At 31.1% G+C, this 23,979-nt stretch overlaps 1 protein-coding gene and 1 long non-coding RNA gene across 5 annotated transcripts; both read right to left on the reverse strand.

The window, feature by feature from the left end:
• Positions 1 to 4,072: 4,072 nt before the first annotated feature.
• On the reverse strand, positions 4,073 to 9,366 carry LOC106759264 (nitrate regulatory gene2 protein). Its single transcript, XM_014642354.2, has 4 exons — positions 8,004 to 9,366; positions 7,428 to 7,612; positions 6,337 to 6,560; positions 4,073 to 5,134 (listed from the first exon to the last, which is right to left on the reverse strand). Exons 1-4 carry the CDS (start codon positions 9,214 to 9,216, stop codon positions 4,348 to 4,350), a joined length of 2,409 nt encoding a protein of 802 aa, XP_014497840.1. The 5' UTR covers positions 9,217 to 9,366; the 3' UTR covers positions 4,073 to 4,347.
• Positions 9,367 to 17,403: 8,037 nt separating this feature from the next.
• On the reverse strand, positions 17,404 to 23,395 carry LOC111241497. Of its 4 annotated transcripts, none has more exons than XR_002667595.1 (4): positions 23,233 to 23,395; positions 22,048 to 22,977; positions 20,604 to 20,653; positions 17,404 to 19,482 (listed from the first exon to the last, which is right to left on the reverse strand). It is a non-coding gene; the product is annotated as an uncharacterized LOC111241497 (long non-coding RNA). The 4 variants fall into 4 exon arrangements; XR_002667596.1 differs by having other exon boundaries at positions 22,048 to 22,158; positions 22,252 to 23,395; XR_002667594.1 differs by having other exon boundaries at positions 17,404 to 17,813; positions 19,397 to 19,482; positions 22,048 to 23,395.
• Between the last annotated feature and the right edge of the window lie 584 nt (positions 23,396 to 23,979).

Below are 23,979 nucleotides of genomic sequence, written 5' to 3' on the forward strand. Positions count from 1 at the left end.
TACATTTCTCTCATTCAATACCAATACTATTACATAAATTTTCAGTTTTAGGTCATTTTTTATTTATTTTTTATTATGAGTTAATATTGGTCTTCAAAGATAGAAGAAATTTTAGAGTAAAAGCACATTTTCATGGTATATGAGTACATATTTTATCCACACACATAATATAATTTTTTTGCCCACACAATGGAAATAAATATTAATGTATCTTAACAAAATTTTGTCAAGAAGGTTCGTGTTAAAAAATTTGGGCCAGACTAAAGGGTTTCATTGGAAGTTTCTTTCTGCACTTTCATAGTTTCAATTGACATCCCATAGATATTAAAATTCTAAATTTATCTTCTAATTTAGGATTTTAATTTTTTGTTTTGAATTGTTTAATCCATAAAGTTTTCAAAATATCCTATTGAAAATATAAATTACATAATATAAAATATTAAAAATATATTTTAGATTGTAGAGTTCAAAATACAAATTTTACATTTCGTAATAAACAAAATTTACTTAAAGTATTCTTTATGTGATTTTTCATGTATAAACAAAATATACTCTATGTAATTTTTAATGCAAATTTTATATACTTTGCCATTTTAATCATGTTTCTGTTTTTTGTTAAATACTATTCTGCTACTGTGAATTTTGACTTCTATGTAATTGGAAATGCCTTTTCTACATTAACAATTTATGTGTCGAAAAAAAAGAGGATAAAAATGAAGAAAATGAAATGTGGCATTAAATTAATATTGTCAATTTAATTAATATGTAACGTGTGGAACATTAAAATAAATTAATACGGTATGATGTAAATTCAAATTTAAAATTGTATAGGATTTGGTATTTTCTTTTTCTTAAAAGAGTTTTTAATGAAACTCTCCCGGGTAGAATAAATAAAATTTCCCATTTCCCTCAACAAATGGATCATATAAGTAATATTTTCTTCTTTTTATTTTTATTTTTTGTTGAGACTTTTACACAATAAATATAATGAATTTTTTACTTTCTAATTGATATTTTTATTTTTACTTCATGATAAGATAAATAGAGTTGAACATACTTAACTAAACTATATTAAACTATAATCAACTATAATTTTAATAAACTAAAAAAATGAACTATTTAATATAAACTATATTGTTTAACAGTTATTTATAAAAGTTAAACTTATATCAATTAATTAATAACTGAACTGCTCAATGGACGGTATCAATTGGTAAAACAGTGTTTGCTTTTGTTAAAAATAATACTTTCTTGGAAGGGTTGAGTTTGTTGGGTTAGAAGAACTTATTACAAGATTTTTTGTTTTTTCTGTTCAAATTTTCCACGTAGTCTTTATTGCAGATATTTTATTTTGAGTTAAATATATTTTTTTTTATCTTTTAAGATAAATTATATATTTTTAGACTTTATATAAATCATATAAATTATTTATGAGATTAAATGATAAAAATAAAATATCTCTGCAATATAATAAAATAAAAATAAAAATGATGAGATCATTATCATGATTAAATAATCAAATATTGAACAATTTATATTCTTATATTAAAAACCTAAATTATTTGGAACCAATATTATTAAGAAAGTAAACTATCGAAAATTTAAGATTATGATAAAAATTAGATCGTGAGAATAAGTAATATTTTGGGTATGAGGTCGAGTCACTTCCAACACTTACATAATTTCTTTTTTAGTGTCGTTGATAGTTCCCCAATCTAATTTTTGTGTCTGCTCCACCGTTTGGAGTTATACCTGCTGAAGATTCTTCGATGCAAGTTATATAATCGTCTGTATGCAAGTTTAATGCAAGGGTATTAAATGTACTATAAATGCGATCACCTACAGTATTTATAGTTTTTAATATGGGCTTAAGATTAGTGAAATTTCAATCTGGCTCAATCTCAGGCTAATACTCCTAATTACCATTTACCTTAATCCTTGTGAGGAAAACTTGTTTATTAAATGAGGTCGGACGTCCCTGATGATCAATCCTACCTGCTGGTTCGACTATAGAGTCGTTCAGTTTGGTTGGTGTGAAATACTGTTATGTAGAATTGTCCGGCCTATACGGTACAAGTAATAATTCAAATTATAATTATAATAAGGATTAAATAAAATATTCAAAATATGTATAATAAAATGTTATATTTCTTTATATATTTGTATATATAGTACAATTTTTAATTTATAAATAATGTATAAATAATAATAATAATAGAAAAAAGCACTAAGTGTTCATATTTTATAGTTAGAAAACTTGAACTTTCTCTGTTCACAATTTACGAATAATTTGAGAGGAGGGAATAATGGAAAAACCATAATTGGAGACTAGGGAATAATGAAAAAACCACCCATATTCTCAAACAATTAACTGAACTTAAATTAACTTAGTTTACAAAATAGTATATTTAATTTTACTATGGATTAGTTTTTTAAAATGTAATATAGTACAGTTAATTATAGTATAAATCAATTAGTTTTGTCCACCCACAATAAGTACACATATATAATTAATTGAAAATCAATGAATAATAGTTAACTAAATAACTAATGTTGTCTCAAATTTTAAAAATAATAATTGAAAAGAAAGTTTTTTCAAAATCCTACAAAATCCTACATATATATAGAAAAAGTTATAATAATAATAATGTATGAATTGTTTCATCCTTTACCTCCAATAATTTCATTTTGCACTTCTATTTTTTTTTTTTAATTTCAAAATTGTTCTTTGTAATTCAAAAACTTATACATTCTATTTTTTTGCTTTACCATATTTCAAAATTCAATAAAAAAAAATTTCATCAGACATCGAAATCCGACGAAGGATTTCTCAATATTTTTTATAATTTGATAAAGGACATTTTCTTTATCAAATTTTGAAATTCAGTGAAAGATTTTTTATTTTTTTATTATTTTAAAATACATTTTGAAGTTTTTGAAAAGTTCTTCATTTTTCGATATTCAATGAAAAAATGAAAAATTTTCATCATATTTTAAAATCAAATGAAAAAAAATCCTTCATCGAATTTTTAAAATATAATCAAATGAAAAAAATTCGATGAAGAAAAAGTTCTTCACAAAATTTCAAAATATGATGAAGAAAAATATAATCTCTAAAGTTATTTTTGAAAATTGGAAGGTGAAATAATTAGAGTTACCACCAAAAGTATAGGTGTAAAGATGTTACAGTGAATTTGAGTCCATAGACTGGCCTGAAAAAGCCCACTAAAAGGGTCCGAGTAGAAAAAAGAAAGGTAGTTTCTTTTTGCACCTACTAACTTTATCTAAGTATCTTCACTCTCTTTTTTTTCATTTATCTTTTTTAATCATACAATTTAAAATTAATTTTTAAGTTTTGGATTACATAATAAAAAATCAAAACAATCTTTTTTATTGAAAGTCAAAAATAATGTTTGAATTATAAAATATGAAAATGATTTTTATATGAAAAATTAGTTTTTGAATTACACAATTCGAAATTTATTTGATTTTCATATTACACAGTCCCAAAGTCATTTCTAGATTTTGGATTGTATAATTTGAATATTCTTTTGAAAATATTTTTGGCCATATTACGCTCGAGAAAGGAAAATGGGAGATTTTTTTTTTTGGAGGTGCAGAAAGAATGTTATGGAGGTGCATAAGATATTGAGCCAACTATTTTCTAAAATGAGTCTAAATTGAGCCATAACTATATTTAAAAAATTAGTTATCAGAATTGTTATATCTAAAAAATCAGAAGTAATTTCTTAAATTTGCCGTAAATTAAAAAATATACATATTTTTTTTATGAAAGTATAATTAGGTAAGTCATAAAAGGAGAGATTATTTGGGTGAGAGCATAGGAGTTTCCAAATAGAGCATAAAATAATATAGTAGTAGGAAGAGGATGATAATGCAAGTTGCAGATATCTACGTTTCCTTCCACTTGCCATGTGATGTGCTGTCTGTGTGGAACTTTCCTGTCCATTTATGTCCATATTAGCTGTCACCCTCAATAACCACACTCACCTTTTCACCAAATCTAACATAAAGGGATTTTTATCTTCTACAAATAATATTTTCATAAGAATTTTATGATCCAACATCAAAGCACAGTGCCTATAATTTATTCATATATTAAAAATTCCAATCCTCTGATACAATAAACCAAGAAATTTCCCTGTACAATAAGAAAATTCCCTTTTTTTTTTCCATCGAAATAGGTGGAACCCCAAAATTCTTCATATTTACACTTCAAAATATAACTCAAAATAGTGAGAGTGAGAGCAATAAGAGCTTGCCGCCAAAAAATCCCAGCCCTTATGAAGAACTTAGATCCCATGCAGAAGAAATGAATTATCTTACCTACTTGATGGCATAAGAACGAGTACACACTGATTCAAGAGCCTCCGTGAACAAGGAAGAGAAACTGGTCAATGCCTGAAACACACCAGGCAACCCTGTCTGCAAATTGTTCAGGGTCATGGCTCTTGTTACCTCCACAGCTTTTGAATGCCTCAGCATTTCATCTTCAACGCGCCTTTGGCAGGTTGCCAGTTCCAGTTTTTTCTCCGCCAGTGGATCGCGAGCATCCAGACCCTGTCCATTGTCAGCTGCTGTATCAGGAAGGCTAATTCCTACCATAGAATATGAACTGTAGAACTTCCTCTCTAGGTTTCTCACAGAGGAAGCCTTTTTCTCAAGTTCCTTTGATGCTGTCTCGGTTCTTTTCTTCATCTTCAGCTCTTCAGTTTGCTTGGAAGATATCACATGGACAACATTGATAAAGCTCTTTATGGCTTCAGATGCAACCGTGTCTGGAACACGGTCAAGTGCCAGTTTCCATTCATCAAAAAAGTGGTATGTATCAGAGTTGTCCCTGCTGTTGTTGATGTTATCATTGTCCACTGGAAGAAGACTGAGCTTGAACCAGCCATGCAAGGAATGGATGAACTCCCGCTGAAATTTTATCAGGCGACAAAAACTTGAGTGCCAGGCTGACACGGCTGCTTCCAGGTCCCGTGTAGCCTGCCTGTGCAGTTCAGAAGTGGAGTCACCTCTTGAAGATCTGTTCACAAGGCCACGGACTTGCTGCACTATGTTGCTTTGAATTTCATGGTAATTATGCATTGCTTTCCACATGTACATAAATCTACAATTTCACATGTCACAATTCACAAACATAATAAGACAACAACGTTATCTTGATAAGTAATTGTTGCTGGGAGACAAATTTTTAATGCATAAAATTCAGTACAAAATATATAGGGAATGACAGATAATCTAAATTTCACTCCCACTCGGCTCAATAATCATCTGCCACATTGAACGTTCACACAGAATGTGGAAACATCTTGCTTTCATGCTATCTTACACTACCCACAACATATACAACATATCTTACTGCAAAATTGACCCTGATTGGTTATTTGGAACAGTAAAACGGAAACAGATGAATATCAGTAACATCAGTGTAAGTTTTTACAGCTTATAACACCCAGTCAAATAGTTTAGAATCAGTTAACAAGGGTTATCCCATTGTATGGTTTAACATACCTACTCCATCCATAAATTAGTTATGCTCGTATGGAGCCTAAAAAGACAAAATAACATTCCGACAGATGCACTGGTGGGCCAAGGTTTGATTATAAGAGGTAGGCAGTTGTTGGACAGTTTAGTACAAAGAAGCACATGCAATTACGCAGAGCTGATAAAACAAGTGGCATACGAGAGCGGTAAGTCATAATGTTTTCAACTACCACCCAAGATTTTCTTGACCCAAATTAGGCAGCACATTCACGAGGTAAATGAGGGCATTTGAAAAAGTGAAAAAGCATTTCAATTCTTACAGTTAAACTCAAAAGTTCTTTAATAGGGTTGGTAACTTGTATCAGCTCAAGGTTCTCTCACATTCCACCAGATTAAATCAACATTTACAAAATATCCAATGAACAAGACAGCATGATCCTATATTATGGTCTCACAACAAGCAGCACAGTCTTCAAGTGTGTTTGATCATGAAGCCTAAATATGACATTTAATTTGTTTGTAAATGGATACAATAAGACCAAAACACTTGAAATTTTCATTAGTCCAAAATACTAGACAATTTTTGGGAGCCAATTAAGTTATTAAAGTTCATCCATTACAGCAGTAAAAATAAGCACGTCAGTGAACTCCCATATGCATGATTTGCTGTAAAATTGGATTAATAGATAATCACCATAGTTCTTCACTTCTTTGTTGATTAATGATGTAATAATGATCCAATCTCATGTACAAGAACTTGATTATTTAGCTATCCACAAAATGTGGAGCTACCAAAACAGTAAAGCTATTGAAGAAGAGACATACCCATGAATGAGAGCAACAAGCTGAGGGACCAGAGCAGAGTCCCTAAGGCCAACAATGGCAGTTGAGGTGGTAGACACAGCCTGAGAAGTGACAACTATGAGTGACTGCAGCCTATTTATGGAAGTCTTGGTTTTGAATATCTTAGCTTCATCCTCTCCCTTGTATTCCTGAGTCTGCAGAGCTGACAATTTCTTTTCATGTTCGATCTTAACACCTTCTCTAGCCTTAATTCAAGCACAATTTGTAGAAAGTGTTAGCATAGCACACCTCGTTTCCAAACCACATGCTTTAGGTTTTTAGCTAAAAATAAATGCAACAGAACCACCTGACTTCAGTTTGGTAAAAAGGCAGCCAAGTTGGACACAGCATTTATGGTGATTTCAAACATCCATGACAATATCCTAGGCATTACTTTATTTTTTTTTTTCTTTTAGTGCCGTAAGTCTAAAGAAACGTGCCTTTTTCAGTAAGAATACACACACACATGTATATGTGACAGAAAATGTTTGCCCTTCACACATAGACCCAATTGAATGTGAACAATCAATCACATGCAAGACAAAATTTGAAGAAACAGACAACTGGTTTAATTACTTAAAATCTGTTAATCGCTCGGTTCCTCTGTAGTCAGTGGTTTATCTCACTGAGGTTTAAAAGAGTTAATTAAGGGTGTGGGCATTTCAGTCATTTCATTTCACACAAAATAAATTATGAATGAATCATAAGCAAACCTGGTTTACCGTATGACCAAATATACACTTAAATCATTACATGACATGTGTAAAAGCATTTTGGGATAAGTATGTTTCTATGATGGAGCATTATTTGTACCACAATAATAAAGGTTGGTCCCAACAACCGAGGCTATTTTGGTCAATTCAAAATGGTGAAAAAGGGGAAGGAGGTCATTTTCACACTAAACAGTCAAATTCTGCTGTGACCTTACGCTACCAAAGTCCAACATAACCTACACCGTTTCCTTTTTTCCTTCACCTTTTTATGCTCTCGAAAAATATAATTCATTTTTCTAAAAAGGGAACCTCTTTATTATCCAAATAACACCACCGCCCTAGAAATTAAGATAAAATTACCTTAACCTCCTCGTACAGCTTTTTCTCCCATGCCAAAAGCCGTTCTATGGTGGAGCAAAGACTCTTTGAACCGCCCGGTTCATCCAGCGAACCGGTGTCCAGCCGGTACTTAACCGCCAGTGGCGGTTTCGAGGTCCAACTTGAGCTCAGATTGCTCAATATGCTGCTCGAGTGATACACAGTCTCTGCAAAATCAAAACCATCCCTTAATTTTCAAGAAAACTCAAAACCGTGAACTCTTCATTCGGAAATTGACCCAAAAGCATAAAAGCGAAATCTCCCCAATGACCAAACACAAACCTCATAAAAACCCCAATTAAATATCTTTAACACAAATTCAAAATGTCCAATCCAATTTAAACATGGAAATAAAACTTCAAACATTTCCAAGTTGGTTTTCCAATTAAAATTAGAAGCAAAACTTTGCAAACAAGAGTTAGAAAAGAAAATCTTTACATTTTTTTAGTACTCTTCTCTTAACAGATTCAAAGTTTCTGTTTTTCAATTGTGATTCGAGACCAACAAAAAACAATATTCAAATAATCGAAACAAATTGTTTGAGTTTGTAAAACATACTCCTCAATTGTTTGAAGCTGCGATCGAGCTGAGCCTTACTGATCTCGAGCATCTCCGAAACCTGATCTCCGGCGGAAGCAGCATTATCAAAATTCTCTTTAATAGCTTCCACGATCTCCCTCAAGTCCCTGTGCCTCACCACCATCTTCATCTCCGCGACGGAGGACGCGGCGTCGAACCCCTTAGCGCCGCCGCCAGCCGCAACGGACTCGGCCCGCATGGACGACCCGAAATTCGACCGGGTCCCGATCTCGGACCTCGACGCCACATCCTCCTCCACCCCATCATCATCGTCATCGGATGAACTCGTGGTGCTGTAATGATCCCCCCACTCACTGCACTGAACCTCTTCCCTCTCAGTCTCGGTATACTCTTCAGGAAGATGGTGATGAGAGTGAGAATCAGAGTGAATGTGAGAGGGAGAGCGGGAGTGGGAGTAAGCTTTTTGAGTCTCGTGTTTTCCGTCGAAGTAATCGTATTCAGATCTCTCGGAGTCGGAGTCATGAATTTGAGGATTGGTGGGTTGGGTTTTGTGGGAGTAATGAGAGGCTGTTTGTGTTTTGTGAGAGTGAAGGGAAGGTGTTTGCGTTTGTGTTTGAGTCTGAGCCTGCGAGAGTTTTTGTTGGTGTTGGTGTTGGTGTTCTTCAGGGAAGTAATCGGAAGCGGGAGGAGGTGGAGGGGGGTAGAAATTTTCCCAGTTCCAAACAGAGGAGGTTTGGGAAGGGGTGGATGAGTATGTTGAATGCGCAGTGGGGAAAAAGTTCGAAGGAAAATTCGACGCTTGGCTTCGTGGCGTGGAGGAGGGGCTCGAGTCGGAAAGAATATGGGGTAGCTTCGGCGGCGGCGGCTTGCGGCGGCGGTGTTGGATGGGGGCGAGTTTCGGCGGCGGAGAAGGGTTGAAGGGTGGTGGAGAGTGGTGAGGGTGGTGGGGGTGGTGGCGAGGTGGTGAGGGTGGGCGAGTGTGGTGGATGGGAGGGGGTGGTTGTTGGGAGTTGTTGAGGAAGACGGCAGGGGTGTGGTCAGAGACGGAGAGGGGTTCGCCGGCGGCGAAGGTGGAGAGGGCGGAGCCGGTTAGGCGGAGGGAACGGCAGTAGTCGGAGTGGGCGGCAGCGAGTTGGTGGCGCGCGTAGACGGCATCCTTCATTAGACGGCGGCGGTCCTTGCAACGACGCACGGTGTCCTCGTTTTCTAGCTTGGACGCCGTGCAACCCATGGTGGCGCGTGGGGGAAGAGGAGTGGGACAAGTCAGTGGTGTTGGGTTTAAGTGAATGATGGGGCGAGAGACATTGTGAGAAGTGAGTGAGTGAGTGAGTGAGTGAAGTGCTTGTTTTGTTGTTTGTTTGTATCGTCTATGGAATTTATTAAGAAACAGTAGCTTATTGTTTTGGTGATAATGTGACATTAAAAGACGGTAATCATGGTGGGTGAACACTGATTTAATACTGCTTCAATGCTGTCACCTTTTTTTTTACCTTCTAATTTTAACCTATGCATGCATGCATGATCAAATTTTGATTTATATTAAGTACTTCTATTACTTGTTCATATTTTTTAATGAGTTATTCAAATTGGTAAATTTTTAATGCATTTATCTCGTAAATGATATTTATCAAATAACATCTATTCACTTCTTTCACAAGTTCTTTTTAGTGACACTAGGTTCAAAATTATTTTCTACTTTGTTTTCATTAGAACAAAATTTTTGTTACTTAAGTAAAATTCTACCCTTTCAACCAAGATTAACCCAACATCAATCTAAACCGTCACTCTCAATTTTAATCGAGTAAAAAAATCTTATTTGAATGAAATTATCTTATAAATATGCATTGTACTCATAGGGACCGGACGACTTGTGTATCTGTAGGAACTAGACGATCTGTGTGTGACATTCAGGCACTGACGAGGGTGGAGAGTGACCGTCAGTGCAAAAGACACGGATAAGGAGCAACTCCTAGCAGACTTCTAGTGGAAGGGGCACATGGACGAATCGTACATACATCGGAATGAGAGGGATCTAGGCACTGTATAGGTATGAGACTATACGGTTGAAGGATAGCTTAAAGGAATTAATTTGACTACTCATATCAACAAATGCATTTGTTTTTCGATAGCTTATTCCATAAGAACTCCATAGTTAAACGTGTTTAGCCTGGAGTAATTTAGGATGGATGACCTTCTACGAAGTCCTTCTAAGGAAGCCTTGTCCAACGTGCTTGGCATGTTAACCTTATCTATATCGTTCCTATTCCAACTCAGCGACGACAACGAATTCAACCGTACCCGGCTAGACAGAAAATATGACCAAACGTCCAAAAGATAAATTGTGTAAATATTAATGTGGTCCGACCTCACAACCGAAACATACATAATTTTTTCACAACACAAACGTGTCAACAATAATAATAAGTTTAAAATAGTTCAAATAAATAACTTAAAGTTAAAGTTTTAGTTTGATTAAATAAAAAATTGAACTAATAATTTATTGTTTAATCAAATAATTAAGATTTTAGAATGAAATATCCACATTAGATATTTTTTGTAAATTAAAATTATTAAAGTCTTATATCTATTATTTTATAACAACATTATGTTATACATAACTGGGACATTTTCTTCTTGTTATCATCTTAACATTAATTATAAGATGTAAATAAAAGATATCTGTGTAAAACTGAAATTAAATTCTAAAAAAGGTTTTAAAATTAAAAGGACCATAGTGGAAACTACTAAAACTATAAAGACTATGAAAAAAAAATCAAATTATAAAAAATATACATAAAAAAAGATAAAAATAATATTTATTTATTTATTTTTCTCAGAGTTAATGGATTTTACGGTAAACTCTCTTGGTACAACCAAATTAGTTTTTCCATCCTTCTCCATTTTTTTTTCCTTTTTATCCTTAATATAACAAAATAGGTAAAACAAGTATGCTTCTATGGTAAATTACGAAATAAAACAATAATATGAGGGACAATTTATTGGATTAGATAATGTAACTTACAGTATTATTAGTGAGTTTTTTTTTCACTTAATTAAGTTTTTTCAATTTGTGGTAAAATCAATGAAAAAAAAGTTATCACCCAAGTAGTTCGTTCAACATATCATATTTTCATAATTCAAACTAAGATATGATTGAATAATAAGTAAACAATAAATTAAAATCAACTCATGTTTGATTGGAAAGAAAAATAAAAAAATAAAAAATTGTTGATTCCCTTCTCGCATAATTTTTGTGTCAGATTTGGCTTGAAACATCAGAAAGTCAACTATATGGAATATTGTTCATCAAGCTTAATTTTCATTGAAAATGTCTTACATAATTTTTTTGTTATCACATGCCGTCATATATTGCAATTGAAAACTAAAGGGATCAACCCAAAATAATTCTTTAATCAAGTTTAAGAAAAGAAAATGATAACTGGACGTTCATATACTTTAGTGGATACGTAGGGTGATTAAAAATTATATACGTATAATAAAAAAATAAACGAAGTGTTTGAAAAAAATATATAATTATCCATATATCTCTTATCACTCTTAAATAAAATAATTATTATAGCAGAATCGATATTTGGGAATATTTCAAATATGTAAAGGTTTTATGTGCACTTTTTTTTTTGTCGGCAAGATTTATTATGCTCTTGAACCTACTAGTTTTATTGTTATATTAGCAAAATATAATTTTAAGAAATTAAAAAATAAGAATAGATTCAACTTTATCAAGGTAGGTGATTATCATTTTTAGTATAGATTCAACTTTTTTTTTATTCTATTTGAGTTTATGTTATTGGTGTAAAGTTTGATACATTAATTATAATATTACAAATACCGATAGAGAAGCAAGTTAAATTAAGATAATGTTTTAATTTTTGTAATGGTGTATATATTATATACATATTGGGAACATAAAGTTGTAATAGTTAAAGGATAATGATATTTTTTGACAACATTTGAACATTGATTATGTGTCAATATGTGATTGATAAAAAATTATTCCACAATCAATAATAATAATTATAAACATTATTATGGAATAATTTTTGACCAATCACAGATTGATACGTAATTAATGTTCAAATGTTGTAAAAAAAAATGTTGTCTAAATATCATTATCCATAGTTAAATTGTATACAATATTGTAATGGAGTATATATAAATATAGGTTGGCTAGTAGAATTAAACACAAGAACGATATTAAAGTTAAAATTAATGGTGATTAACGTTAAAAGGTGTTTTGATTAGAAAAATAAGAAGGAGGTGATTTGGAAGGCATTATGATATTTTGAAAAGGCCTTTAATTGGACGTTAGCCGATTGTCCTATAAAATTAAGGCATCGGAATTATCGACAAAATCTAGTCATCAAATTTGTTTTCTCTGAAAATTTCTGAAATTAATAAAAGAGAAAATAATTAAATTGTTGATAGTAATGTTTGCATTTTGCAGGAATGAGAAGAGAAGTTGTTTTAATCTTATCAATACAACAAAAAATGCCTTGCTGTTCCAACCTGTAGTGCCCCACCCACATACGTCTTTTCCAATTCATTCCTACCATTAAAACTTAAAAAGGGTTAAATACATTGTTTATTCATCGACTAATACAAAATTAGAATGATAATTTGTTATTTTGATATTTTAATGAATTTACTCCCTTATATTTAATCACAGGTATTATTCACTTAAGTAGATTTAGAAGAGAGTAATTAAGAGGATTTAGAAATATTTGATAATAATTTTTTTTTATTTGAATAGATTTGGAGGTAAGTGAGAGTGAATTTGGAAGTAGTTTTTTTTAATCTGTCACATAAATTAAATCTTACACTGTTTCTCACAAATTTTACTTCAAAATCTACTCTCACTTTCCTCTAAATCTATTTAAATAAACAACAACAAAAATTACTTTCAAATCCTCTCAAAATTTTTTCGATTACTCTTTCCCAAATCCACTCAAGTTAACAAGGCCTAAATTTTGTCTAAATAATATTTTGTATTGTTTATACCTAAATTAATACGTTTTTATCATATGTTGATTTTTAATTTGTTTAAATGAAATAACATTTCTGAAAAAGGAAAAGATGCGTGGGACAAAAATTTAACGTTATTCAGCATAAAAACTTAAGTTTATTGTTTTTTAAAGTATGAGAATCAAACAAAATTAATATTTTAAGCAGAACTCATTCTAATTTATGTTATAATTGAATAATCAAAAAATGTGTTTAATTATAGCTTAAATAGAATTAGCTCATAATATATAATTAAAAACAATATTAATTACGGATAATTCTTATCTTATAAATTGATTTATAAAGATAGAATAGATTTAAATTCAATTTTTAATTTTTAATGCCACTTTCATATTCTTCAACTTCATCGTGCTTGCAAGTTTCTTTTCATAATACAACTTTCTATCTTTCAAATACGTAAAAGAAGATACATTATTCACATTGTTACTTAATAAACAATCCATCCCTTAAAATATATCTATAAAGTTATTAAGACCAAAGTAAAAATAAAAATTATACAAAAACTAAAAGCATTTTCTTACTTCTCAAGATAAATGAAACATGATTAAAATAATCGAATTAGGGTTTATCGCATTAATTAATACAAGTCTAGGGCATGTTTGGAAGAGACTTAATATATCCCAATTATATATGACCTTCATGTGAATATACTTTGGTTGTGGAAGGGTTACTTTCAGTTTTTGACGTTCAACTTTTTCCACTTTTTCTTATGGCAATCTCGTTTTATGAAAAAGATGAAATAGGTGTATGAATATTCCACCTTTTTTATGGTAAAGCAAAGGATAAAAGGAAGAAAATTCAAAACTAGTGAAACACCATTTCTTATCAATCCCTATCTTTTCCACTCACTAAATTTTCTTTCAGTTCAAGACACATCACATGCACACCTTTTTTTTTTTCTCTATATTTTATGTCCTAAAAATATATTTTTAAAAAAAGTTAACATTGTTTTGGCCTTCTTTTACCTTTCTTCTTGGCATGGAACCCTAGAAGAGGATCCAATTCTTCACAAAAGCATCATGTTTCTATCAAAATATTCTTTATCTTAACTTCTTTTTATTTCCTTTTCTGTTATCCAATCTTTCCAATTTTCCCTCCTTTCTTACTTCTCTCAAGTTTCAAAGATCATCTCATGGAGAGTTTACATTACCTTTTTCCTTTTGTTATTGAGTGAGAAGGTTGACATTATTTTTATAGATGATGTAATTTTTTGACTTTTCTCTTGATTTATTATCTCTAAATCAGTTATAATAGATTGAATTTTGACTTTTATTGCATTTTATTTTTTGTAATTTATAGAGTAAAAAATTATTAAACAAAACTTATAGTATTTATACTATTAATTAAATATAACTTTAGTAAAATGATTTTGGAAAGAAAAATAAAAAATAAGAGACATGTATTGAAAGAGTGGTAGTGAAGTGAGTAAGGAAAACTTGAAGCTTCCCTACGACCACATGATTCACCCAATTATTCTTTTATACCAAAAAGTTTCAACATTTTGGAATTAATGCTGTTTAGTACATAATAAAGTACTTTATGAGATGTTTTTCAAAGCATAAATTCGATTTTGTGGGAATAATAACTTTCCCATGTAATGGCTTTAGCCAACTCTTAACAAAGAAAAAGAGAGCATAAATTCACTGTTTTTTCTTTGTTTAGTATAATTATTTGAGTCGGTTGTTGGGAAGAAATCTTTGATCTAGAAAAGGATAATTTTTTTTATATAATTGAAATTTAAAAATAATATATATATATATATATATATATTTTCTACATCAAGTTAGGAAACTCATTTTTTTGTAAAGAATCTTTATTAGAAAAGTCTACACTTTCTTACCATTATGGAATTCAAAAGTTGATTGAGTACAAAATATTCCTTGCACTCATTTCACCCTAAAGTAAAAAAAAAAAGGTTTACTCTGTTAGGAGTATGAATTTGTCTTTGATGCTTCATAGTTTATATATACAAACATTAAAAAATGAAATATAATTCATTTGATATTATATTGTTGAAATGATTTATTATACTAATAAATTATATATATAACTAGTTTGAACAATAAGATTATACTAATAAATGACTAATTAATGTTATAGTAACCTTTCATTAGAGAGTTTATTTTTTTAGAAAAATTACTATATACTTTAAAGAGGAGGAAAATAATATTTTACTTGACCTTAATTTTATATTCATTTTTTATTGCACATTGATCTTTCTTTTTTGAATTCATTTTTACTTTTAGTTAAACACTTATATTATATAAAATATTCACTGCTAACAATTTTTATTTTAAAATTAACATAAGAATATATTTAGGCATTGTTATTAGGTCTATTATGTTGAGGGAAAACTATGTTTATAAGAGTGTGTTAGAGAATATGTCATTCATTATCCTATTATTATAAAATTACTTATAAACCTATTAATTCCATGTTCAAGCTTGTTCTGTTTTTTTTTTTTATGTGAAAGAAATATCACATAAACTGTATTTGATTATTTTGATCATATCATTATAAGAAATTTCTAACACTAATAATCTTTTTATTTTTTCTAAATTCTTTTTGTTATCCCTTTCCTATATTGTTGGCGAACCGAACCCTATCGAAGAGGCTCGTGTCCGACGTTGAATGGCGATAAACTGAAATCTGAGATACTCTGTGTAAATACATTATTATGAGTTGCGAGTGGAAACAAATCATTGTAAAACGAGCTCTGAAGAAATTAGTAAAAAGCTGCAATAATAAAGGATTTTTGATTGTATAGTTGTGTTATTGAGCCATCAAAGAAGACATAAAAAGCTGATAATAGAGAGTATTAAAGAGCTACTACAAGGGTGGTGGGGGCAACACACCAATCCAGAGAAAACTATTCATATAATAATATTTCTTCTCTTCAAAAACAACCTTCATCCATTGAAATTCCAATCCCCCAGCTCATTTTTTCTTCATGTGGACCCAATTTATAATAAAATTTTATTTTCTTTGTCTTTTATAATGTCTGAACCAACCATTTAGAGGAAGGAACATGCTGACACAGGAATCACAACCATTTAGGAAACTGGTTGGTTTGCGTAACTTCATGCATATATACATAATCTGTCCTATTATTTGATTTTAGGGACAAAACTTGTTTATGTTACTTCTCTATACATTTAAGCTTTCACAGGTGCGTCTGACTGTGCTACTTCTGCAACTGTGGTCCTAATAATTAATATCAAGTGGATCAATTCAAAAAGGAAAGAAAGTTTTCAAAATTACATGTTTTCTTGATTTTACCTACTTTAGCTTTAATGATTCAAATGTTACTTAATAATTATAAAATGAGGTAAAAAAAAGTATTTTATAGGACACAGATTAGTGTGTGTTTCATGCTAGCTGGTTTCCATGGAAACCCAAGAAAGAAAGATTGTATTGTATCAATTGAACAATAAAGTGTCCTGTCCCCCCTGTAATTGTTCTGCAACAATAAGCACCATCCAATTGTCATTGCTGTTAATAACTGCTAATAACGGTTTTCATCCTCTCTCTTCGAATGTAACTTACTATGTTGTCGTTTCGTTGAAAAAAAAAAAAATTGTTTTAGTCACGTTTTGTTGGGAAGGTAAAACAACATTTCAACCTCCAAATGTATGTTAGAGTTGCAGAGTTAATTGTCGTATTAGAAACTTAGAACTCTCCTGAAATTATATAGTCTAACGTGTCAATGGTTTACACATTGGGAATCAAAATAGTGTCTTACAAATATTATAGGTGAAAATCAAGATATTTCACTATATTGTGATTTAGTTATCTTCTTTTTTTTTTTCAAAAATCATGTAAATACAAATTAAAAAAGAGAGTAACAAACTAAATTTATTCAAGTTTGGCCCAACTATGCACAATCAACAAAAAGATTGAATCCAGATGGGACCAACACACTTTCCAAAAATTTGACCATGTCATTTGACAACTCAAACATTAATGCTTGAAAAACTGTAATTGTGTTATCGATGAAAATTATGATTCTCGATTTATTGAATTTTAAGTAATAATTAAATTTAGCTTCTGATAATATTGAAAAAATAAAATAATATAAAATTATAACAATCAGGATATAAACAAGTAAATATAAATAACTAAATTATATTTCATAAAAAGTAGTAGTTATCAAAATAATTTACATTTGCATACACTTTTCATCTTTATTAAAAATGCCTTAAGCAACTTAAGAAGGTTAAAAAAAATACCCCTTCAGAACCAGCTTTTCATTCTGGTTTTGGACTACCCATTCTTTACTGAGAGTTTTGGAGTTAACATACTGATGATCAAACTGGTTTAATATTTTAAAAGCAATACAAAGCATAGAAAAAATTGCTCAAAAGCAAAACCATTACACACTATTTTCGTATTTGTTCCACATGGACATCCCCACACACTAGAGTATGACTTTAACAGTTGGTGCTGTGTGGGCACCACCACGTTTTCTTTACTATACAGCTATCAGAAAATGTAAAGGATATGTGTTTTGCATCAAATAAACAATATCTGAAGGGATCTATACAAAAATACCAATTACTCGAATGGTTGAAATCTGATACAATAACTAACAAGTTGATCAGAAAACCTTTTTGCCAGACAACATACCAGTGAGCTGGCACATGCCACCGTGATACCTGGACTGTATTAACAGTTACAGTCACCACAAGAGAAATATAATATAAATATGTGTTGTATCCTCGTTTTTCATGAGGAAGGAAACCTACTTTTGTTGTCATTAACAAAACCAAAATCTCCAAATAGACCCTGCGTCATGGATGAAAGGTGAAAGTCAGTCAATGCTTGTCCAGTGTAGCTCTTAAAAACTTAGAGTACCATATTATATTTTTATAGTTTGGAATCATCTTCAGAAACAGAATCCAATTCCCACCCCCAGCACATCCCTTTTTTCAAATTAACATTTTCTATTCACTCATCATCATCATCATCTTAATCTAAGACTGCTAGAAATGGTTCAGTAAAAGTGCTTTGGTCTCTAATTCCAATCCAGGAGAGAAATATATTACCCATGGTCCATTTGTTTCGGTATTGATTTAAATGACATGCTGCCCTATTCCGTTTCCATACAATACACGCAGCTACTTTTACTAATATGCTCTATTATAAATTTATTATTTACTTTTCCTCTCTGACCAATGAATTTTAAAAAGAAGAAATAAAAACAAACAGTTCACTTCCCACTTAAAATGAGAGATGATTAACTCTGGCCTAGATTCCCCACTCAGGGCCCCAGTAATTGTGTGCAACAAACATTTTTTATAGCAAACAATTAACAACAGAATATTTATAAAAAGCTGACTTTCCTGCATCATATACCACTCTTCAAATTCATCAAACAATTCCATCCGTTCAATCCTAAACAGTAAAGTGCTAACACTTAGTATATTTTGACAAAATTTACAAGAAAGAAACAGGCTACCAACCATAAAGTAGATAGAAAGAGGAGAGGTGATAGAAGATCAGGGAAAAACTGCCTTACATATGAAGATATGAACTTTAGTATCCTGCCGTTCCATCATATGGCAATCATAAGATATAGATAGAACATAGTACCTTCAACAGATTAAAATGCTGATAGGAATACAAAACCAGGCAAAGTTCTTCTTTAAAAGAAGCCAAGAGATCGAAGAAAAATCAAATATTATTGAAGCTTATTTAGGCAGAGTTGATGAGGGACCACCACCTTCCCAACCAAAGAAATTTGGTTATTTTCATCATTACGTTTGTTCACCATGACTTTAACAAAGATATTGCCCAATCCGAAGAATATTTTTGTTCTGAACAGTTTATCATTGTACTCTTAGTCTAGTCAGACACAACAGAAAGGACCATGATGACTACACAAGAATACCATAAATTTGTTTTACGAAGGTTATTCTTTAACTTTTTCAGGCCCCAAGGCTATTGCTAAGATAATTCTACTGTTATTAATCAGTAGTCTTTATCATTAAAACATCAGAAAACACTAACAATTGTAAATTTTATAGACAAACTTCCAGATCTAACTCATCCCAGGCAACAGACTTCTGATACCAAGAAAAAATAAAAAAGTATTACTTACGAATATTAATGTAGAATAAAAACACATTAAGACTACATGATGAACCATTTCTGATATTGATAATCATTATGATAGCAAGAGTTGCAAAAGTCTCAACCATTTCTAGTTTAGTCTAGTAAGTTCTAAGACTATTCATGCCTAGATGACCCATTTATCATCATTTAGACGTTTTTTCAGAATTGTAAATTGAATAACCAATCAGATGCACTGTAATAAGTTTAAAAATTAAAGGAAAAGGACCTTTTCTAGAAAAATTTACATTGTATACCTGCCCCATCCTTGGTCTAGAAATAATTTTTCTTTTGCAAGTAACGTTGTTGTAGCATTAATGCCCAACAGAGCACAACCTCAACTCTGGTGCAAAACAAGAAAGTCAAGTCATATTACAGTATCATATGCATAGACGATCATAATATCTACGGAAATATCAACCAACGCAGATTTAGAACACACTTTTATGCACTTGAGATAGATTTATTTAATTCAAATAAACAGTTCATTTATCCACTCAGAAACCAACTTTTTTCCTCAAATGCATGTATGACTGTCCATTATAGGATAAGTAAGAGCAAATGATTACATCAAATTCAAACCAATAAATATACAATGGCAGCAGTTATCATTTTACAGTCTGTTCTTACAGTAAAACGAGACAATTTTATTGAAGCAATTCTTCCAGTCACATTGAAAAATTATGTCAAACATTTGTAGAAAGTATGCATAAATAATGTATTACATTCTTTCTTATCCAAAAAAAGTACAATGTTTATTGACCAAAATATGCATAAATAATGTATTATCAACCCTCAACCTAAAACTCAAGGTATAGTGATGGTTATAAGCAAATAAATTCTCCACTCAAAAAGTTTATGAGGCTCACTTCACATAATACAACATGGCACAACATGTTGTATTCCCTTTTAGATGATTTTGTAACCAAGATTATCAAACTTGAGAGTCTATGTAGAGTAATAAGAGTCTACATAACATGAAAAATAAGTATGATGCCATCCTAATTCAACATTTCAAAACGAGTTGAAAAATGCAGCAGCTTCAGCATCAACTTTTTCTTTATCCCCTTTTGTACAATTGATTTAAAGTAGATTGAATGCCGTCAGTAGATTTTCCTTTCCTTATTTTTGAACATCTTACTACTAGTTTGAGTTTTTGAACAATGTTTATAGGCCAAAATATTCATAAATAATGTATTATCAATCCTCAACCTAATTGCGGCAGAAAAAGTTTAGGAAGCCCAACCAACCATTGCACGAGTTGAATCAGGATCCAAGTTGATCAGAACAAATTCTACAATTATAATAGTTGGCAGACAGATAACAATATCAGAATGAATCAATTTATCATGCTTTGGCCAAGAGTAACGATAATAGAGTTACTACTCATATTCACCTTCATTTTTTTTTGTGTGTGAGCACATAAATAAATATACAGAGACAAGGAAATTTAAGAATTCTTACGCTCAAATTTGGTTTCTTCTGCTCATTTTCCATTTGTTAAATGTCAAAAACTGTGAAAGGGAATAAGTTATCACTTTCCAATAATAAAATTGAGAAGTATTATTTTCAAAGTGATTTTAAAACGTCAGTTCCACGTACTCTATTATAAGCTGTGTGAATAAACTCATATTGTTGTTGCTGTCCAATTATTAAATTCAGAACTATTGCCATTAATGAAAATTACAACACATGAAATTCACAAGAGAAGAACAGAAGAAGCACATGATAAAATATCACTAATGCCTTTAAAACCCTTTTTTGAATTAGAACTTCCAAAGGTTTCATACTCATTCTCATCTCTCCCTAAAAGTGGCTGATACCTCCAAATAAATCAATTATTTATGAATCGTAACAGAATTTCAGAATTGTATACAAGAGAATGAGAGATAGAAGGAGAGGTGACAGAATTGGAAACATCTCAACAAGAGGATAAAGCAAAGAAAAAAATGGCCTAAGGCTCTAATCAAGCCCCAAATGAAATGTATTTTGCATTGATAATATGCATGGGTAAAGAAGGAAACGTTTTTCCTCACCAACAGGCAACGATAAACCTACAACAGTGTGAATAAAAATAATAAGAAAAATTTTGCACAGAAGCTTCAGACAGTGCAACGGATTCACCTTAGGTGAAAAAGTATGAGATTGTTCTACAATTAGTACAGTACCTATACAAGGACACAACAGAAAGTATGTCCAAACTACCTTCGGTGCCATTAGAACAAATAGGAAAAACAAAGAGAATAACATCAGAGCCAGGAGAGAAGGCCAAAATCTTAGTCATAAAGGCTGGAATGGATGCTGGATATAATCTTACATAACTACATATCTAACAACAATAGCCTTATGCCACTAATTCAAATTATCCAGCACTAACTAGTCACAAATAAGAAGAGACAGGTTCAAAAGCCATGAACTTGTAAACCAGCAGTAGCTCAGCAATATTATTCAACCACAATTCCATATTCATGCACTGATGCACCTAATCCATTGTCCACGTTCCTTAAACTTAAGTAATTAATGCACACAGCGTAGAGAGGAAGTTATATTCCACCTCCACAAAAAAAAAAAAAAAAAAAAAAAAAAAAAACTCTGCTAAAAACACATTCATCAACTTTAAAATTAGTCCTTGCTCCTAATCTCCTTGTCCCGTGTCGCACAAGGTATGACATTCTATCTCATAAAGATTAAGATTAGAAAGGCAGCAGGCCTTTAGCACAGGAGAACAAACAGGTACAAAAAGGAAAAGTGTCCTCATAGCATGTTAGAACACAAAATAAGATTTTAATAAGATTTAAATGCAATTCACTCAATCTACATGTCTCCAAAACATAGCAAACCTATACCTTTAAAGGTACACGCAAATTAGCTCTTAAACAGAACTTGTGACGTACTTAAAAGAACTCACAAAAGATGGCACGTGCAACTGAAAATATGTTGCATAAAAGTCTGCTCCGAGTGATAATATCTGCTTCTTTACAGGGCAATCTTCATCTGGTTTCTTCTCTACATCAAGAAACTGAAACAGAAGTTTCCAAATAACAGCCCAACGAGCAAAGTAATATAGTCACAAACAATACAAAAGCACCAAGGAACTTAAACAAGTCAATACCTTCAAGAACATAAGTCCCACCTCAATTAATAATTGGAGTTTCTCACAAATAAATGAATGTAGTCATCTTTGATGTATCCCTTTTTGCACACATGACCAACAGCCAGTTTATACAGATGAAATAGTTATCATACAATACTAATGGTAAATAACATTGCAATTCATTTAAAATCTGAATTCAATAGTGAGCAAAAATGAGAAAAAAAAAATTTCAAGTATGAAAGTTATCTGAACCAATGTCACATGTACATAGTACATGACTTTTACCATTAACGAACAGGAGGGTAAACATAATCAGATTGCTATTTGGGATCAACATTCATTTAGAATTGGATCAGTATGCATGAACTGCAATCAATATTCGTATGTGGTGAAAAACAATTGGATAGTCAACCAAGAAAATCAATTTATCCAATCAATGTTTTTTCAAAAACATGTTTTAATTTCTGAGCATGGCATCATGGCATGCCATGCATGAATAATCAACATTCTCTTTTACATACAATACAGAGTTACATTTCATCAGAAACCAAAAGCATTTTATGCCTCTAAAGAACCATTCAGTAATAATGAGACAAGATTCAGCCAAATTAGTGCTTACGCTTATTCACATTAGAATCCTCCAAAGGAACCATCTAGGTTACCCTTCTACAACATCCATCTTGCCAGGTCTGAATGCATCCTTCTATCACAACACCTCTGACAAGCCAATCTAGAGAAAGCAAACTATGCAAAAAACCAAGAAGTAGAAGAAAGTATTTACACACTTAAAATTTCAGAAAGAATACATGATGCAAAACTCATTAGTTTTAAAATCTAAACACCGGCAGAAAAAAAAAAAAGAAAAAAGTGGAAAGGATGAAGCAATTCTAATAAACTGATAAAAACGTAATAAAATATCACATCCGTATGTCATTTTTGCGCGGGAAAAACATGCTTAAAAAAACAAAACAGCTTCTAGAGAAAAGGAGATGTGCGAACAATGTGCTGCCGGAGGCGTCATCGTTGGTGGCTTGCACCGCTTCACTGTTGCTTTGTGAATCGTGCATCAAAGTTGATCGATCCCTATCTATCATGTTAGGTTTTGGAATGCAAAAGGGAATCACAACAACCCAACCGGATTCTGGCGCCGGGAGAAAAAAGAACCTGTTGGTTATGCAATTACAGAATAAACCAATAAAGTGCATCTTCTTAATCAATAAATATATAAATATTTATATATTTATATGTATATAATTATGATAAATAGATATTTTAAATTTAAAATATATATTCTAATTAAGATTATGTTATGTTCAAATTATTAAAATTAAAATTCATAACATCTCGACACGACCATAGATTAACAAGAAACTTTTTAAGATTATTTTAAATATATAAAAATTAGTATAGATCGCATATGGTTATTTTTAAATCGAGATGAATAAACTGTAACAATTTGGGATTGAATTTACTTTCGATGTAAAACATTGTCAAACAAATTTATAGATCAATTTATTTTAACAGTTATGTACAAATTTGGCTTTAATAAATAAGTAAAAGTTTGGTTTCAATTTTTCTAAATATATATCAGGATTCACATAATACTATTATACTAGATTTTTTTTTCGGATATTACAAAAATAATTTTGACATACAAAAAACTATTTAAAAAAAATATTTATTAAAGTTTATCTTATCATACTCTTAAAACATTCAGTTATTTTAAGGCTTAAATGCCTATTTAGT

Source organism: Vigna radiata, chromosome 4 (assembly GCF_000741045.1).
Source record: "Vigna radiata var. radiata cultivar VC1973A chromosome 4, Vradiata_ver6, whole genome shotgun sequence".
In the NCBI taxonomy this organism is placed as follows: Eukaryota; Viridiplantae; Streptophyta; class Magnoliopsida; order Fabales; family Fabaceae; genus Vigna; species Vigna radiata.